The sequence below is a fragment of the Mycteria americana genome, chromosome 6 (genome assembly GCF_035582795.1).
Source record: "Mycteria americana isolate JAX WOST 10 ecotype Jacksonville Zoo and Gardens chromosome 6, USCA_MyAme_1.0, whole genome shotgun sequence".
NCBI classification, from domain to species: Eukaryota; Metazoa; Chordata; class Aves; order Ciconiiformes; family Ciconiidae; genus Mycteria; species Mycteria americana.
In genome coordinates this window covers 439,520-454,539 of record NC_134370.1, presented here as the reverse complement: position 1 = coordinate 454,539, position 15,020 = coordinate 439,520, and the positions used below count along the sequence as shown (strand labels likewise).

The window sequence follows — 15,020 nt, the reverse complement described above, 5'->3', positions numbered from 1 at the left end:
ATCAATAACTAGACCCAGACTTCCAGTAGGATCGAGGAGAAGAGGAACCTCTACCTCTTGCTCGTTTTAGTCTTGGTGGGAATATGGCATCCAGATCTCCTAAATGGCTTTGAAAAAACTTACCCTTCACAATCCGTTCAGCTGACACTGCCATCCAGACTGAGAGGGCTGGCTTCACGTCAGAGTAATTTGACGTAGCCTAGGCCCCAGGACCAAACCCCGCGCCTTGGCTTCTCCTGGGGCATTTGTTTGACTTCTCTGTCGGTGTGCCTGTCGCACGGGGCCGGCCGGCCCCTGCCCCGAGCTGGGGAATGCTTTCATCGCGGGCAGGCCAGTCGAGCTCGGGCTAAAGCTATCCAGCGTTGTAGCTCAGAGGGCTTCAGAGGTTTCTCATAATTCTGCTGATGCACCCAGAATAACACACAGTTTTTGTCACCGGTCTTTGGGAAAATGTGTCGGGTGACTGCCGTGCTAGAACGCAGTGACGAGCAGAGGTCGTTTGGCTAGAAGCCTTACCGACAGAGCAGAGCAAGTACATTTCCAGTGCAGACACAGTAACTTCTTTCTGGCTTTGTAAAGCAGTTGCTGATATCCAGGGTGAGGCAACCTGCAGCCGTTAGGCCAAAATAAGAATTAAATGTATTTATTTTGCAGCAAAGAAATTGCTACAGTAATTTAACGTTAATTTGCGCCCTTACACCCAGTGAAGTTTACTCCTTAAAAAAAAAGTGTGAACCACGGATCTGACTCATCAAAACGTTTAAGCATGTGATGAACTTTGACTGTAAACTTTACGTGGAAGTTACAATTGCTTGAGTGTTTCCTTCTTTTACTGTCCTGTCATGTCTAAAAAGCTCTTCAACTCTATTTCAAAAACTGTTTGCAGTCTGCCTCTTCTCAAAATACAACAAAATTTGAAAAGAAACAGAGAATAACCCAACCAGTCCAGAATACTTTCAGCATAGAGCCATCAGTTAAAAATGTAGAATTAGTCTGAAACTGGCAAAATAAGGTAACGTGTTCCAAGTGTGAAGAATCTAAGACTATTATCAAGGACTCCTTATGCAATTAGAAGTTCTGTGTTTGTGGAACTAGTGGAAGAGAAATCATCTATGGCATTTATATTTGCGTGCTTTAAAGTTTAACAAGGTCATCAATAAACCCAGTCAGAAGCGTGCATTTTTTCCAGTGGTCCTTATTTGCCATATTGAATCTGTTACTTTGATGTCCGAAACTCAAGTAGAAGTAAAAGTAGAAGTAAAAGAGAGTCAAAGAAGTCAAAGAGAGTCAAAGAGAGTCAAAGAAGTAAAAGAGAGTAAAAGTAGAAGTAAAAGAGAAGTAAAAGTAGAGTAAAAGAGAAGTAAAAAAGAGTAAAACTCAAGTAGAAGTAAAAGAGATTTCTTTGGTGTGTTCTAAGTGCAAATAAACTCTTTTCTCAGAAGCGATACCTTCTGGAGCAAGAACAAAGGATTAGAAGAGTGAACATGTTCTTCCAACTTTTTCAAAGGGAAGACTTCTCTTTCTGGGAAGGAGGGGCTGTAATCTGTTTGAAAAGTTTTCTGTTTTCTTTGCATTCGAGCATTGGATACATCCTGATTGCCCATCATCTCTTGATGGCCCTGCGTAGGTCACAACAAGCAGCACAGCTAGTTAAGGCACTGATGACTTTTTGTTTGCTCTTGCATGTAGAGTTGTGGAAGTGAAATATTTGTAGTTCCTCTGCAGTCATGAAATCTTTGCCTTAGTCGCCTATTTTGTCACACGCTATTTAGAGAAGTTGTACAGGAAAGAACAGAGCCTTAAAGTGTGTTGAAGCCCTTCAGGGTGATCTGGTAGTCAGCAAGTACAAGTTAAAGGAAATGGCACTAGGTACTCTCACTAAAAACGTAAGATTAATGCTGGTGACATAGGTTGGCTACTTTCTTTTTATATGATTCAGATGTATCACTCCATTGACTGAGTCATGGCAACATTTTTAAAGGATTATTTGATTCATGGTTAAAGGAAGGGTATTGTTACAGAAACACATAGCAAAGTAGAATAACGCAGATTTTGAAGCCTTCCTAGTTCATTTGCAAGCACTTGTTCAAAAAAAAATTGTCTTCTGAGTTCTCATTTACTTGTACATGTGATGAACCGTATACATTTGTGGCTTAGAAGGCGGAAACGAGAGGAGTGGCACGCTTCTGTTTAGCTCTTGCTCCAGCCCAGTACCTTCACTGTGTGTCCCTGGTCCTGGCGAGACTCACGGTGTTTTGCAGTACTCAATTTCTGCCCGAGTCCCCCCAGTGCTGGATGTTTTTCCTGCATGTTCCCGGGGGAGGAAATATTGCCGTGCTCTTCTTTATTGCCACCTCCTTTGCTAACTTGGAGTCTGATTCTAAAAGCACAGTCAAGAAGATTAGTTCTTGTGCCGTTGATTCAGTGCAATTGCAGGCACCAGTAAGTATTTCAAAATAGAGCTATCAGAGCACCAAATTGCTGAAATAATTCTAAGATTTGGGAACTCTTGAGCTAATAATACGTTCCAATGGCAAGGACAGTAGGTTACATACATGTATTAAGTTGAGTCGTTTAAAGCATATTTTATTGTTAGGTATCCCAGATCATTTAATAAGTACATAAATGTGTATGTCCCTTGCTGTACCACTCTTGGTAATTTTACTGTACACCTAAATTTCACCACCTGTGAAAAGGAGGTATGTCAGAAGCCATTTAAGGCATCATTCTTGAGAAGTAATGTTTGGACTATTTCACTTCAGTCTATCGTGAGACACTCTTTCTAAAACGTCCAACAAGACAAACTACAAGGGGAGCAACTGGTTAAAATTATCAGTTTTAAAGCTGGCATTGATTTGTATGCAAATCATGTTTAAATCAGGTAATGTGCAAGACTATGAAATGACTGAATTTTAATTAATTGATCAGAAGCAGACTAATCAGCTGTTTTGTTCACCCGTTAGGAGACATTTTAACTGGCTATTTTTTGAATAGTCTGTTTATTTGGAAAATCCGTCTTTGCATAATACAATCACAGGCATCATTCTCATAATATCAATTTGTTTTAAGAGGCCTTCTCTAGACCTTGATGTCGTTCCTGCAATATCTGTCATTTCTTTGTCAGCGGTAAATGGCAATGAGCAAAGCCAAAACTAAGATATGAATCAGGAAAGCTGGCAAAGCAAAATCAGTTTTTCTTATGTATAAGTTGCATATCAGATTTTGCAATGATAGTGTTAGCAAATTGTGGTAATGTAAATGGTTTAACTTTTAAGTTCTCATTTTCCTTTAAAGTGCCATGAGGGCAGTAATCAAATTAATGTTATGTACAGGTCAAGAGTGACAGGTTTTTCTCAGTGCTTGCTGGGAGCTGACAGTAGACAGTATTTATTAACAGTACCTGCAATAATTTGTCAGCTGAATGGAGGATTTGGAGATTTTCATACCAGAAAAGGATAAGTCTTCGCAAGAGATTTTGCTTCAGATGATCGCTACCTTAGGCCCAATGCACATTAATTTTTCAATAGAATAATATTCCTTACGTAATAAATTACTGTGACTAAAACTGTGAGATGGTTTTAAGAGGAGAAGCAGTATCTCACTGTAAATCCAATGTTGTATCTTTCTTTATAGCTTTGAAAAGTCTAAATGGATGTAATGTATTAAAACTTTTAAAGCCATTTGAAATGAATGCCTCCTTGCTGGGCAGTATTGTTCCAGGAAGCCTACTTACTGTGCATTACTTTATAATCCTTTACCTATCTATATGGGTCCCTGCCTCTGGCTCAGCTGGGGTTTCTGACATCGTAACGCTTACGTATTTATATATTCCCAGAATGTACACAGTGTATTGCCTTGCACTTGTTCCTTATTTCTTATATGGTGTACATCTAGTGTACCATTGCAGGGTTTTGTGCGTTTTGTCTGCCTATGTTCTTTGTAGCTGTAGCCATCGCATTTCAGGTATTTCATACCTTCCTCAGCTACTGGTAGGAAATTAATTGTATTGATTCCTGTTTCGAAACTAAGCATGAATCAGTGGATTTCCAAATGCCAAGATCTCTGGAAGCATGTAAAATTGCACATTGTTAGGAGCAGCAGACAATTGTTGTTAATAATAGATAAGCTAATAATACAATAACAATTTTTAATAAGACAAGATTTGAAAGATGAACAGTAATGCCTTATCTCCCTGTTTAGTACTGAGCAAAGGCTTGAGAAAAATATCAGTCTTTACTCCACATCTGGAAAGATCACCTTTTAGGTGTTAACTACAACCTCAGCAAAAATCTGTTTTGAACAAAAAAGAGAACTGTCTTTCAGAGAACTATAACTGAGCCAGGAAAAACCTCGTAGATCAGTCTCTATCGGCTGTGATGATTAACGTTTAGCCCTAACCTGTCACTTTTCATACAGTTCTTGGAGTACTAACAAACCGTGGTAAACATTACGATCACGATCTTGCAGATAAGTAAACTCAAAGGTAGACGTATTCTGAACTCGCCACTAATCTGAGGTTCCTAATTCTTAGCTGCCCAGCCCAAAGCCATATACTTAAACTTTCAAAGGTGTGGAGTACCTCCACGATGCCCTCAAGGTTTCTGTGATGCCAAATGCTGGTTCTGCACTGTTTGTACTAACTGCTGCAAACTTGCTCTCCTCCAAATTGCTCTTTCAGCCAGACAGGGGAAATCAAATGCGTTATTTTAGTGGGGTTGGAGATAGCATTGCCTAAGCAAAGAAAATCAGCCCAAAACCACGGTTAATATATTGTTCCAGTATAAACTGCTAGTTTTGGTCGTTCCAATAATTATTTCTGAGATTGTGCTTAGAAGATGACACGTGTATTTGTGCATCCTCGCATATACGTAAAGCTGAATGACAGGTTTGTTTTGTTTTGTTTTGTTTTTTCCAGAATTATAGATCAGCGGTTTGAGAAAGTTTCGTATTTTGTCTTTGGAGATTTCAACTTTAGACTGGATGCCAAAGCAGTAGTAGAGGTAGGACTTTTATTTTTCTTCTGTTGTGGACTCTACCAGGTTTTATTTCTCAAATATTTTTTCCTGTGGAAAAGCTAAAAGTGACCTAACAAACTGATCTTAATATAGACATCAGACTTGGCTAAGAATACTTTTAACAGGAACATCTGACGGGTAACTAAAAACCACTGTTGTGAATCTGCTGAAGCAATTCAGAAAAACACAGCTGACGTGCTGCATTTCTTCTCAGTAGTAGTGTGTAACGTGAATATTGGCTGTAGATGCCAGTGGACTGCAGAGTCCACGCCCCCTGTTCGTGGTCCTGTGTATAGAAAGGAGAAAATGGGGGTTCCCATCTAAGATGAGACCTGGAGTCTTCACAGTGCATGCAGGAGTCTCTTCCTTTGGCAGGCATGCAGATTCCTTGTTCGAAATCTCTTCGGGCTTCGGCACAGGATACCACATTTCTCTTGGATGTTTGTGACTTTTGCCATATGTTTATAGGTCAGAGTGAATCTCGCTATCATTTACTGCAAGCAGAGTAAGTGCTGGTTTGTATTTCTATGCGGGGGGGGTGCGGGGGGGCGGGGGGAAGAGAGATATTTCCTAAATGTCTGTGAGAGAGCTCCACACTTTAAAAATACAAGCAGACATTTGTGCAAACCTTTGTGACAGTAGCATCTCAGTGTGGAAGGGTGACTGGAAGATTTGTATAAAGCCAAAAAGAATGCAGTAAACTTTTTTCATCGTGAGTTGAGATTACCTTGACTTTACTGCTAAAGCTCAGCTCCAGGTAACATGGGGTCAGAAATAATATCCGGGTTGAAAAGCAGTTTAATCTCATGGTTTTCCCACTTTAATTCTTGGAGATACTCTAGTGTCTTTTTGGTGTCCTTGAGGATAGGCATGTATCTTCTAAACCAAAAGCTTTCGTTTTGTAAATCAAGCAGCGGGAAATGGCCTGTGTGTCAAAGGCTGGCTACCCCTCATGCAGGTGCGGTGCACTTCTTCCTTCCGTGATGATTAGTCCTTCATCTGTTGAAAAACAGGAGTTTGACATTACAGCACTGCCTACGTAGCTCATAACTTCCTTCTTGGACTCCTTTATACCTTGCAATCATTTAACCAACAAACTTAAAGCATAATTGAAATCAAAGTCGAGTCACTGATTCAGAATATGCAGCTTCATACTGCATATGTTAAGGACTAAATCCTGCTCTGCTACACTGCGGTTACCATAGTTATCATCAATGGTTATAGATTACTTGTTTTTGAGATATCATGCCTGTTTGGTTTTTATTCGCTAGTGGTGCAATAGTATTATTGAGAATGCTCCTGTCTGAGAACACCTCTATCAATCACGCTGCAGCAGAATTACCTCCTACACCCAGTATTGATGAAGGGCGCTGTAAGTTTTTCCTAACTTACGAACTGCCTAGCAGTCTGCAGGACTGAGACGGCAGAGAATGCTTTCTTTATTACCAGTAGGTTAAGATTCCTACATTTGTATCTGTGAGTTTCAAAGCGATCCACTTCTAACAAAATAATGTCACTAACCGAGGATGATGCATACTGAGTGAACTGCACAACAGGTAGTAAGAGTACAGGTGATTCTTAGACCTGACACAGTGCTTTTCATCTTACGAATGCTTTACCATCGTCAGTTAATGTTGTTGCATATGAGCACACAAGGTGTAATTTGAAGATTAATCAAATTAATTTACTCATTCTTCCTAGGCAAGGTACACACATGTGTGACTGTAAAAAGCATTAGGATAATACATATTTTCTGTTGCTTTTTTTGGGACGTAGCATACCACATTAATCAGAACTTCACCCAGCTGCTTTGCAACATTAATTAAGCATAATTAAAGTTGATCTAGAAACTTCCACTTGTAATTTACGTATGCACAGTTAAAGTCACATTAAGTTTGTTTTGTAGTCTTCTGCATTTGGTCCAGTTTATAAACTGGAATGTCAGAAGATCCAAAAGATGTAAGAAGTGATTGTCTCATGCAGTTTACTACACAGAAGTGATAGTATAGGCAGTGTGTCTTTGACAGCATCTTAACACCAGAACAGTCATGAATGAATCAATAGCGAGCATATAGCACCCTGTTTTGACAATAAAGTCTAGGCTTCTAGGAGACAGATCAGTTTCTAAAGTATAATTTGGAAGGGCAGAGTTACAGGCCACCTCTAGCAGGAATTATTCTAGATGGGACCTAATGGTTTGATTGTATATAAGAGATAGAAGATCCAATCCCAGATCACTTCACAAACCGGTTTATAAACGGTATTTCTCAGCTGTGCCGTTTTCCCAAAGCTGGCAGAGGGCAGAGTGCCTTGACCAAGGCCATGCACAACTGGCAGTGGCAGAACAGGAACAAAAATGGCCAAAGGTGATTGCTTATCTAACGCTCAGTGCCACCCAGAGTGTTACCTGTCCTCATGGAGGAACCTCATGCTCCAAAAAATACCCTGGTCCCTTCTGGCATTTTAAACGTGTGCCCATGCGAAGTGATATTAACCATTCTTTCGACTGTTCAGCAGTGTAGTTAATACTAGGAATTTTAAGGGTTAATCCACTGACCTGTCATCTTTGTATATATTACTACATTTATGTCTGCTTTTCTTGCTGACCTTTTGAATTCCCTCTTGAGACCACAATGTGCTGAACGCTTGGACACTAAGATGCTAGGAGCAAAACGTGTTGTGGAAACGCAGACTGTGCTTATACACAGTCTTATACACACAAAGAATAAAGTCTATTTCTAAAGGATTTCTCAATTAAGCCATTGAAAGGGAGAATCTGAGAGCTGTTTCAAATGTGGAGTCCAGACACTGAAGTGCAGTGTGCTAAATCAGATGCCAAAAATGTTGTGCTTTTTAATTCATAATTAATAGACAATAAATCATTAATATGTAATTTATTAAACATTTTATGGGAAACTTAATCTACGGTCATATTGATTTCCTTGCTAGGAAAATCTGCTTTACTGTTGTTGGAGTAGTGCGGGGGAGATCAATAGAACAGGTAAAGGCTTCTGGCAATTCTGAGATCCATGTGTGCATTAACAAGTGCGTTGTCCGGAGGGATAAACTGGCAAGAAAGAAATAGGACGTCTGTAGCATAACAAGCATAGCAAATACAATTGTTTTATAGTAGATTTGAATTACAGCTTGAGCATAATTTGTAGCTTGGCGTGGTGATGTTCAGCGAAATACCTACAGCTCGTCCATTTAAAGCATTTTAAAGTTGTCCTCAGACTGAAAAGGGCCAACGTTGGTAAGGTTCCATTTTAGTCTAGTTTTCTTGGGCCGATGTGTGATTCAAAATACGGGAGCACGAGAGGACCTGGAACCACAAGTTTTTTTCCTGAAGTCTCAGACATTTGTACGCTCTGGGCGTGTGCCAGGCATCGAGGACATCGGGGTCTCTGTGCCAGGTCTTGGCCAGCGATGCCTCATCTCGGCTTTGGCTGCGAGATCTGGTAAGGCGTGCTTGATGCCACCCTCTCCGCGGGGCAGGCTAAAGCCCTCAGCCACTGCTTACCTGGAGCTAAACATACAGAAGTGTCAGTGCTACTAAGTGTTAATTATAAAGGTTTGGTATCGCTGCAGTAATAAGCCCCAATACTTGTAGCTAAATCCCTGGCAAATCACTGCTCTGGCTCACTGCCTCAGCAGGCCGAAGAATGAACATCGCCTCGTCACTTCGTTAGGCGCACAGCTCATCAGTGGCTCGATGCAGCGGTCTCTCGGCTGGTCCCTGCTTTGTCGCAGCTCAGATGCGGTAGGCGCAGGCTTTTGCCCCTTACCCCGTTCACAGCAGCCGCCCCAGCTGGGCTGGCCCGGGAGGCACAGCAGGCTGCCGGCGCGGGGATGCGGGACCGCAGAGGGGGCCTGGGCTGCCAGCCCTGGCCCTGGCCGAGCTCACCCCAGGGCCTCTGCCTCAGGGCGAGGTTCAGGGGGCCCTGTTCCGGGTCTAGCACTCTGACTTTACTTGCTGCTGTCAATGCACGCTTTAAATTACTCGGAGGGTTTTCTGTCGGGTTTTCTCGGGTGGGCGCAGACGGGGAGCTTCACGGCAAGAAACGGGGAATGCTCTGGTCTGTCTGCTGCGTTCAGCTTGCAAACACCCACCTGACTCTGGTGGGAGATGCCTTTCGTCCTGAACAATATGCCTCTGGCCTGACGCACCGGCAGATTTGTAATGGTCAAGCGCTGTTGCTGAGGTAGCATGAGTGAATCTTCCTAACGCGTATGCTGAGTGAGTTCCTGAGCGGCTCTGGTGGTATCGGGGGCCCGATCATGACACATCCTGCTGGGTCTGCGTAGCTGAGCTGTGAGGTCAGTCCCTCTCCATAAGGGAGATAAACGCCACTGCTTTGTTATCACAGAACATCCAGAAAATCTTCGCTTAGCCGTCTAGCCTCTTAGAAGGCACCACCTCTTCAAAGATCCATTGTAGACCCCTTCGGGCCAGCAAATTGCAGACGCTTTTGCACTGCTGCTTGTGATACGTCTTGCTGGCATTGCATTCCTTTAGTGCTAAACATCTTCAGTTCATCATCCTTCATGGTAGAAGTGTTTCCAAAAATAAACCTTCTAAGTAGGAAATGTATTTAGTAAGGCAATACATACAAAAGAAAGATTTACGTTTCCTCAGGTTTTGATCATTTTAAGGTATGCTCTAAGACCTTAATTTTTTTTCTGATGGTCAGCTAAATTCAGTTAATCCTATATATGCAAAGTTGGACGAGTGTTTTGCTGCTGTTTAAATTCAAAGATTTGCCTACTGAGTTTTTTTTAAATGCTAGGTTTTTTGGGTAGTACAGCATTCTAATTATTTGCCCACTGCTTCCAGGTGTCTTCCAGCACATCTACCCCCAGCATGTTATGGAAGTATTTACGACATATACACACTTACTATAAAGATGTATGTTAGTTGGACTATGAATTCTAGTATGTATCAGCTTCTCTGCAATGTCTCTAACACAGGTGTTGTCACAGCATTTCACAGAATCATGAATTTGTGATGTTTCTTTGTGTAGAAGATGGTTCTCCTGTAATTTTTCCAGAAGTTCTGCTCTCCGTGTGTTTTAAAGGTAATACAGATAGGTCACTGTAATCTTTGCAGTTATCAAAAGTACACTGCAAATTTATAGTAGTGTGTGTGACAAAGGTAGTTTTTCTATTTCTGGAAAATAATCTTCTAGAACTGAATTGAAAGGAGATTTGATGAGGTGCCTTTAAAGAAATCTGCAGCAGCAAGGAGGTATACTGTAGGCTGAAGTTGAAGAATATTCCAGAAATGTAAAAATTATTGTGAGTTAGTGTTTTGGTTCTTCAAAAAAGGTAATAGGGTGAATGGTTGGAGGTTCTGAAATTACAGAATCACAGAATCACAGAATCATATAGGTTGGAAAAGACCTTTAAGATCATCGAGTCCAACCATGATTGTCCAAATGTCCAAATTAAACAAGACTAGCTGGCTATCAACTTAGTTAAACTAGGATACTAAAATCTCTGAAGCGCGTTAAGGGTAAGACGGGACCTGAAGTTTGTGGAGGGATAAATGAAGGGTTTTGTTACAAAGAACTGAGGTGGACAGGTTCTTTTTGTTTGAGATGAGAAATTAAAGAAACTAAGTTACTGTGCATAAGTGCATGGAAGAAGTAAGTTAATTCTCTTCTGTCAGTCCCTGAGAGCAAGCAGCTTATCACCTGCTGCGACTGCTGTAGACCACACAGGGTTTCACACCGTGATGGGTCCAAGGCCATGCTAATCTCCACTTTTACCATTATATATATTTTTAATTTTTTTTAATTGAAACAACTTATTAGCATCTAATATTTTCTGTAAACTCTACAAACACTTGCTAGTGTAATTGTGGAAGCAGAATCAGTCCCATAAATCTCTCCTTGCCTCCCCATTCACATGGATCTCTGGAAGTGCAAGTGGGAGGGTTGTGACCCCTGTCAGTAAATTTGTAGGGCTGCCTACGCGCTGGCGTCCCGCGTGGGCTGTCATTTGGTGTCTTTAACGTGCAGAGGTGCCCTCTCCCCTTCGTTTGTTAGAGCAGATGTTTAAAGAAAGGCGAGAGTTCCCATTCTCGTTCGCCCAAGCGCGTTGCTGGAACGTGGTGGTTGGCGCGGTGCCTCGGTCAGGAGCTGCCTCCTCTCGCTATTTCCCTGTGCCAGCCCAGAGCACCACAGCTCACGGCTTCGGCTGTGGTCGTCGGTAGAAATATTTCTCCTTCTGTTCCTTCTATCTCAGTGAGTCACTTTACCAGTCTTGCTTTATTTAAATCACCATTCAAGTGTTAGGTGGGTCTAGACCAAGGAAGAGTATTTTTGCTGTCAGCTGGCCATAGTAACAGTCTATATTAATCTTTGAGAATTACTGCATTTTCATATTTAAAACAAAAATTAGTTATCCACTGAAATTCTTACCTCTAAATCTTCCTAATCCTATTTGTCTGTCGTAGGAAAGTACAATCAGGCTTAGTAAACGGGGCTTCTTTTGACTGTTTTGGAACAGAAACCTGTTTCTGGCTGAGGCTGCTGATTCAAAAGTCTCTTAAAGTTCCATGTACTTCCAAGAAAAGAAGAAGGATAATTGTGTGCTCCTCAATTCCAAGAACTGCAACTCAGGAGTATAAAGTTCAGTATGCAAACCATAGGTCTTTAGGAGAAAGTCATATTAATCACAAAATCCATTTGCTCAAGGTAAACCATAACCTTCACTTGTATCCAGAAAAAACAGTTTTCATTTTTCCTTCACTAAAGGACATTTTGTTAGGGTTGATAGTAACTTGGTACGCTGGAGAGGGATAAAGTGTATCATATGTGATACATTTATACAGGTTCATTTATAATGAATATTTATAAAGGTAGCAACAGAAATGCTGTTTCGGGATTCCAGTCATTTTGGCCTGCGAAAAGCTTTCAAGCTCTATTTGCAGAATAAGAAACAAAGTCCTCGTCTTAAAACTAGGAATTCATATGCTTGTACACCTGCCCTATCTACTTAATGGGTTACATTCAACCAAGATATTTCTTTTCTAGACTTCTGCCAAGCAGCCACTTGATAAGCCATAACTGGAATTGCTGATTAAATGTTTTTTAAAAGGTTATAACTACTCATAAAGAAGTTGCATATCTAGCCCCATCATTCACTTGCATTGTGCCTCTCTGCCACCTCTGACCATTTGACTTTATATTATCTAGTAAAATAGGAACGACTTCATTCTAGCATGACTTTTTAGCTCCTACCATATTGCTGATGCTACAGTGAATCACATAATTTTCATTTGATCACATAGTCTTGGCACGATATGGTCTTTCATTTTGAAAAAGACAGCGGTGGCATCGTATCTTTTTATCAAGTGTGCTTGTTCCAGCGAAAGTTCAAGGAGCGCTCCCTGTTACTGCTGTGATGTGTTCGTCTACAAAACATGGACCTCTCTCTCTCTTTTGAACAAACATCTTTTGTTCAAAAAAAGCTGATGAACAGCTTTTTATGTCTAAGTAATTGATTTAGACCTTACTCCAATCTGAAGAAATATTTTAAGTTGAACTCGTTTCATTACGGAGTCCTGTGTTTTGTGCAGTAACTAGGATCTTTGCAAATGCCAGCCAACAAATGACCCATTAGTAATTGTCATCAAAAAGATTAATAGCTAATTAGGCAATTAGCACTGATTTGGAAACCTGATTCTCAGTGAGGTGGTCAGGCTGTGGGTGGATGTGGAGACTTGATTACCCTCTCATCTTTATAGGTGTGCTTCCCTGAACAAAAACCGGTCATCCGGCAGGATGAGGCTCTTGCTGTGTTCTTGCAAATTGCTGTGATCGCTAATCGTCTGCCTGTCTTGTCAGAGACAAATACATGTGTGTGTGTGTGTGTATTTTTTTCAACTAAGTATTATTTGCAGAAGATGCTTTGAATACATCAGGAAAAGTGCGTGTAAGAATTGCACATTCTTGTTGTTACAAACACAGCGGTCATTTCTTGTTTTTTAAATTCTGACTTTTTTTGCTTTGACAAGTGAGCATTCAGGAGAAATTAGTGATGTTTATTTGTATTAAAAATACTGACATAGCATAGAGAAGTGTATATAGTCATGGGCATACGCAATTCTGCCTCCCTATCCAAAACCAAACTAGACATTGTTACCTTTTCTAGGCAGTGATGACATGCAGATGTCTATACATATACATTTAAGATCTCAGCTGCATTCATTTAATTCATAGCCAAGTGGTAAGCTCTTGTAGGTCCAGCTGAATTCCTCAGCATAGGAGAAGTGAACCATCTGCTGTATGACAGTAGTTCCAGACAGCGTGACATGGCATCTGAAGCACTAAAGTGTTTTTAAATCATGTTCTATATCTTTGGAATATTGTTCTCTTTAACGCAGTTTATTTTAAGAGTATTTTCAGAAAACAAACTTTGTATGTGACATTTCTTCTAGCTATGACTATATATTTTCCTCAGCAATTTCATAAATTAAAACAAAAATTTACAAACATCTTTCTTTAGTAAATCCATATGATAATGATACTTATTATTTTAAGCGTTGTATAAATTCCATAGCTACAAATTTCATGCTTGTTTCCTTATAAACGCAATCTATTTCAATGATTTGAAATAATCCAGCAATTTGGGGTTTGTGACCACAAATACCATTCCATTTAGTATGGCAGAAAATGTGATTACAATTGGAAAATTATTAAATTGGAAAATGTTTAAAGTGGGGATTATGCAAATTGTGTTCTTTGAAACCATTTCAGCATAGTAATGCACTTGCAGAGAAACACTGCTGAAGGAAAACGTAACATTGCTGATCACAAAGATTACACAGGGACTGTTGGCTGCAGTATTTACAAAACAGCTGATGTTTCGAATCTGTAATGGGGGAACTAGAAGGTACTTTCAGAAATAGGAAAGAATATGTATTGTAAACCTGTGCTTAGGACATTTGCTCTTTCAAGTTTGTGGGTCTCGAATGACGGTTGGAAATCACTGAGTTAGTTGGTTTTACTCGTCTGTGACTATGAACCTGACTGCTAATGCTGGTTCATACCTTACTTGCATCTTCAAACAGACTGGATCTTCAGACAGACCTAATCTTAGAATACAGGTGGTTTAGTTTGGAAGGAGCCTCTTGAGATCTAGTCCAACCCCCTGCTCAAGCAGGGCCACCTAGATCAGGTTGTACTGGACCGTGTCCAGTTCGGTTTAGAACATCCCTAAAGCTGGAGCCTCCACAACCTCTCTGGGCAACCTGTGCCAGTGCTTGGTCATCGTCAGAGTAGAAAAGTGTTTTCTCATGTTCAGAGGGACCCTCCTGCATTTCCGTTTGTGCCCACTGCCTCTTGTTCTGTCACTGGGCACCACTGAAAAGCACCTGGCTCTGTCTTCTCCATTCCCTCCCATCAGGTGCTTACATACATGAATAAGATCCCCCAGAGCCTTCTCCAGGCTGAACAATCCCAGCTCTCTCAGCCCCTCCTCCTATGAGAGATGCTCCAGTCCCTTCGTCATCCGTGTGGTCTTGCTCTGGACTCTCTCCAGTCTGTCCATGTCTGTCGTGTACTGGGGAGCCCAGAACTGGAGCCAGTACTCCAGGTGTGGCCTCACCAGCACTGAGTAGAGGGGAAGGATCACCTCCCTCGACCTGCTGGTAGCTCCTAATGCGGCCCAGAATGCTGTTCATGTACCAAATAATGTCTGAATAGCAGGGTATCAACCTACACATTGTCGTAGCTGCACATCTGGTTTATGTGAACAGCTGAGACTGCTGAGAACTTTTCAGTTGGATTCTTTCTCACTGGTAAAATGAAAAGAAGTCTCAAGTATGTAATTGCCATCACAGCTATCTGGTGCTAGGCATCAGTAAAAACATTTTAAGGCATGAAGAAGCCCCTTTATTAAAAAAGTCCTTAGCCTCAAAATATGAAAAAGGTGGCAGTCTTTCTTTTCACTGCTTTAATTCTCATTTTTCCTTCTGCACATGGAGCAGAATGAGAAAAT

At 41.0% G+C, this 15,020-nt stretch overlaps 1 protein-coding gene across 4 annotated transcripts in view; it reads left to right on the top strand.

Moving 5' to 3' along the window:
- The window catches only part of INPP5A (inositol polyphosphate-5-phosphatase A), a 262,040-nt gene that overhangs the window by 175,004 nt on the left and 72,016 nt on the right, over positions 1-15,020 (top strand). For all 4 annotated transcript variants that reach the window (XM_075504269.1, XM_075504266.1, XM_075504267.1 and 1 more), the window contains exon 9: positions 4,916-5,000. In XM_075504269.1, coding sequence (XP_075360384.1) covers positions 4,916-5,000 — 85 coding nt within the window. The remainder of the gene's footprint in view (positions 1-4,915; positions 5,001-15,020) is intronic.